Raw genomic sequence first — 3306 nt, 5'->3', positions numbered from 1 at the left:
GAATAATTATTTTATTCCATATAAAAAAAAACATAATCTATTAATAAGTCTAAATTATTCAAAATGGTTTATTTAACTAAAGTAATTTAATTTGATTACTCATGTAATCTAGGAAATAAGAGAACATGTATTGAAAAAGTATGTGCCATCTCTACCTTGTTTACTCACTGATTAATTGTAGTTAAGTGCCACCACTTTCTCATCAAGCTAAATTCACTTGACACCTTTTGTTCCTACATGTTTAGCTAGTCTAATATTTTTTTGTAGCTAACTCAACACCTATGGGACACATGTTACCCTAGATTTTTTATCCTAGGGTCATTTCACTTGGATTTTATATGAATGAACCCTGCATTTTGATATTGGTATATCATTATTCTCTCCTTGTTTGTATTTGGATATTGGAATATCATTATTCTCTCCCTGTTTGTATTTGAATTTATTTCATCATTTTTGTTCGCTCTCATGCTAGATTTAGTAATGTGTGGTTCTTCAAGAAATCTAACACTAAGCATTAACATTAAATTACACAATCTACTCATTCAATATTTTAACTCTTTTTTGCCTACTTCTTTCAGTTATATGTTTAAATAAAGATAACTTTATTTAAACATTTTACTAGAAATTAAATTTTATGTCTACTGTGGGATGCATATTCTCAACATATACACCCAATGTTGCTCTTATATGGTATCTAGAGAGAGTGGTAATTAGACATCACTATTGGTTGTATTTTTTGTGGATCAAGTAGATAGTGATGGATATAGGTAGTGACATCCATATCAACATGGATGTATAGGTAATGAGATGTTTTGATCAAGGGAATTGACCACATCATGTAGCCAAAGGAGTGAATATTTATTGTATTAAACATTTGCTCAAAGGATCCTACCCCAAAACAACAATTATTTTAACTCATTTTCTGATCCTAAACCTTCTCAACAAAGTTTATCAAACTAACAACTTGTCTTTCTTAATTATTTTGTTGAACTAGGCCACAACTTTAGTTTAACTAGCAAAAAGCATGGGTTTTGGTAATTGCAGTGCATGTATGACCCTTATATTGTAGGGACTAGTAGATTTAACAAAATAAATTGAGGAAAAGAAAGCATGAGCAGGCTTAAAACATGCTTCTTATTATGCTATAGGGTGGGCTCTAAAGATATAATTGATTGTTTTGTCAATCTCTTCTTGGTGTTCCATCTTTTATAAATAGTCAAAGTTTTATCTTTCTTTGGTGCCACAATCTCTTTTAAGGTAGTTCTCATAAAAAAAAATTCTACTATAACAAAAAAAGGTTAATTCAGTATTGCCAAAAATTCTTCAAATAACTTTACAGTTATATTCAATACACAGAATTATTATATAGACAATAACTTTATTCGTTTTAACTAAACATTTAAGAATTAATCAACAAGTTCGAATTTGGTGAACGATAGACATGCACTCCAAGCTCCTGATGTAATTATATTAAATTGCATTTTACGCGTTTTCTTAATTACATTGCATGTAAAAGAGCTTTCAATCTAAAAAATTAAAAAACCAATCTTATTTCATATTAATAGTTATATAGGTTCATTTATAAATTGATGGAGCACTTAAGAGTTAACACCGCGACTGTTAAAAATAAAAAGGACGCAACCCTTTATATGACATCTATATATAATTGCTAAAACCCAACAAAAGAGAATACGTAACTGCACAGGAATTTATCTCAGAGCTCAAATTCTATAATTTTTTTTTCAGAAATGGAATATTATGTTGGTAAGGAAGAGATTTTTGGATGTAAAAGTTCTCATAAAGATAGATCAGATAATGAAGGAAGATATGGATATGTAGAACCTGGTGAAGATATCAATGGACATGAAGAAGAAAGAAAGCTTGAAAATATGAATGTAAATGAAGAAGAAAGTTATTATGAAGATGGATCTGATGAAAGTAGATATGGACATGAAGAAGAAAGAAATCTTGAAGATGGAATTGATGAAAATATGAATGTGCATGAAGAAGAAAGATATTATGAAAATTTATATGATGAAAATATATATGGAAATGGAGGACCTGAAGAAGTTATGAACAACCATGAAGAAGAACATGATGAAGATGGATCTTATCAAAGAAGATATGGATATAGAAGATATAGGTATGGAGGGCCTTATGAAGAAGCTGCTACTTTTGAGCAGATCTATCAATGTTATCCTCCCATTTATACTGACAAACCAGAGCTTGAAAAAGCCAACAAAATTATAATGCCTCCTTCTGCTCTTTCTCGTCTCATATCTCAAGAAATAGAGTATCCAATGCTTTTCCAGCTTCAGAATACCATCACAGGTTGCATCTCACACTGTGGAGTACTTGAATTCGTGGCTGAGGAGGGTATCATTTATATGCCACTTTGGATGATAGAAAATATGCTTCTACAACCAGGAGATACAGTCAAATTGAAGCATACCACTCTTCCAAAGGGGACGAGTTTGAAATTGCAGCCCCACACAAAGAATTTATTAGACATATCCAACCCAAAAGCTTTCTTGGAGGTTTCTCTGAGGAACTTCTCTTGTTTGACCACAGGGGATAACATTAAGTTAGATTACAACAACACCATATATTCTATAAATATAGTTGAAACAAAACCTGAATCTGCCATAAGTGTGTTTGACGCAGACTTGGAAGTAGACTTTGCTCCTCCTCTTGATTACAAAGAACCTGAAAGGCTGCCATTAAATCCTGCTAATATCTGCACTACTGCAACTAGTTCAAGATCAACAAGAGAAACTACTACATCTACAGAGCATGAAGAAAAATCTCAATGCAGATTTACTGCTTTCACTGGAGTTGGAAGGCGTCTGAATGGAAAACCTGTATCACCCAAGAGTCCCAAAGTTAAATCAGCAAGGTCAAGATCCCCTTCAAGAGCTCCAATACGTAAACCAGGTAAGCTTGTATTTGGTGATAACACCTATCAAACCCATGCACTTGCTAGGGGAAATGGAAAGGTGGTGACACAAAAAAGTGAAAAGCAAAGTGAAGAAGCTGATAAGTTCCGACCTTTTACTGGCAAAAGGTATTCTTTAAAAGATTGATCGGTTATCGATTCTTTCTTGTTCTGGATCTCTGTTCTTACAATGCAAACATTGTTTTATTTGAAGGGGAGAATGATCGACTGAAATATTAAATTATTATTACTATTTTTCTTTTTTAATAAAATTATTATTACGAGAATTTAATGTTCTATAAGCCACTATGTGTTTACCAAAAGGAAGCTAAAGATATTGTCTACAGATTTCCTAAAATATGATCTATTAT

The 3306-nt window shown here is 32.0% G+C and overlaps 1 protein-coding gene across 1 annotated transcript; it reads left to right on the top strand.

The window, feature by feature from the left end:
* The first annotated feature begins 2171 nt into the window (after positions 1-2171).
* On the top strand, positions 2172-3083 carry LOC131067267 (uncharacterized). The gene has a single exon (XM_058002219.1). It carries the CDS (start codon positions 2250-2252, stop codon positions 3081-3083), a length of 834 nt encoding a protein of 277 aa, XP_057858202.1. The 5' UTR covers positions 2172-2249.
* The last annotated feature ends 223 nt before the right edge of the window (positions 3084-3306 follow it).

This window comes from Cryptomeria japonica, unplaced genomic scaffold (genome assembly GCF_030272615.1).
Source record: "Cryptomeria japonica unplaced genomic scaffold, Sugi_1.0 HiC_scaffold_160, whole genome shotgun sequence".
NCBI lineage: Eukaryota > Viridiplantae > Streptophyta > Pinopsida > Cupressales > Cupressaceae > Cryptomeria > Cryptomeria japonica.
The sequence above is the reverse complement of the archived record's forward strand: the minus strand, read 5'-3'. Positions and strand labels throughout refer to the sequence as shown.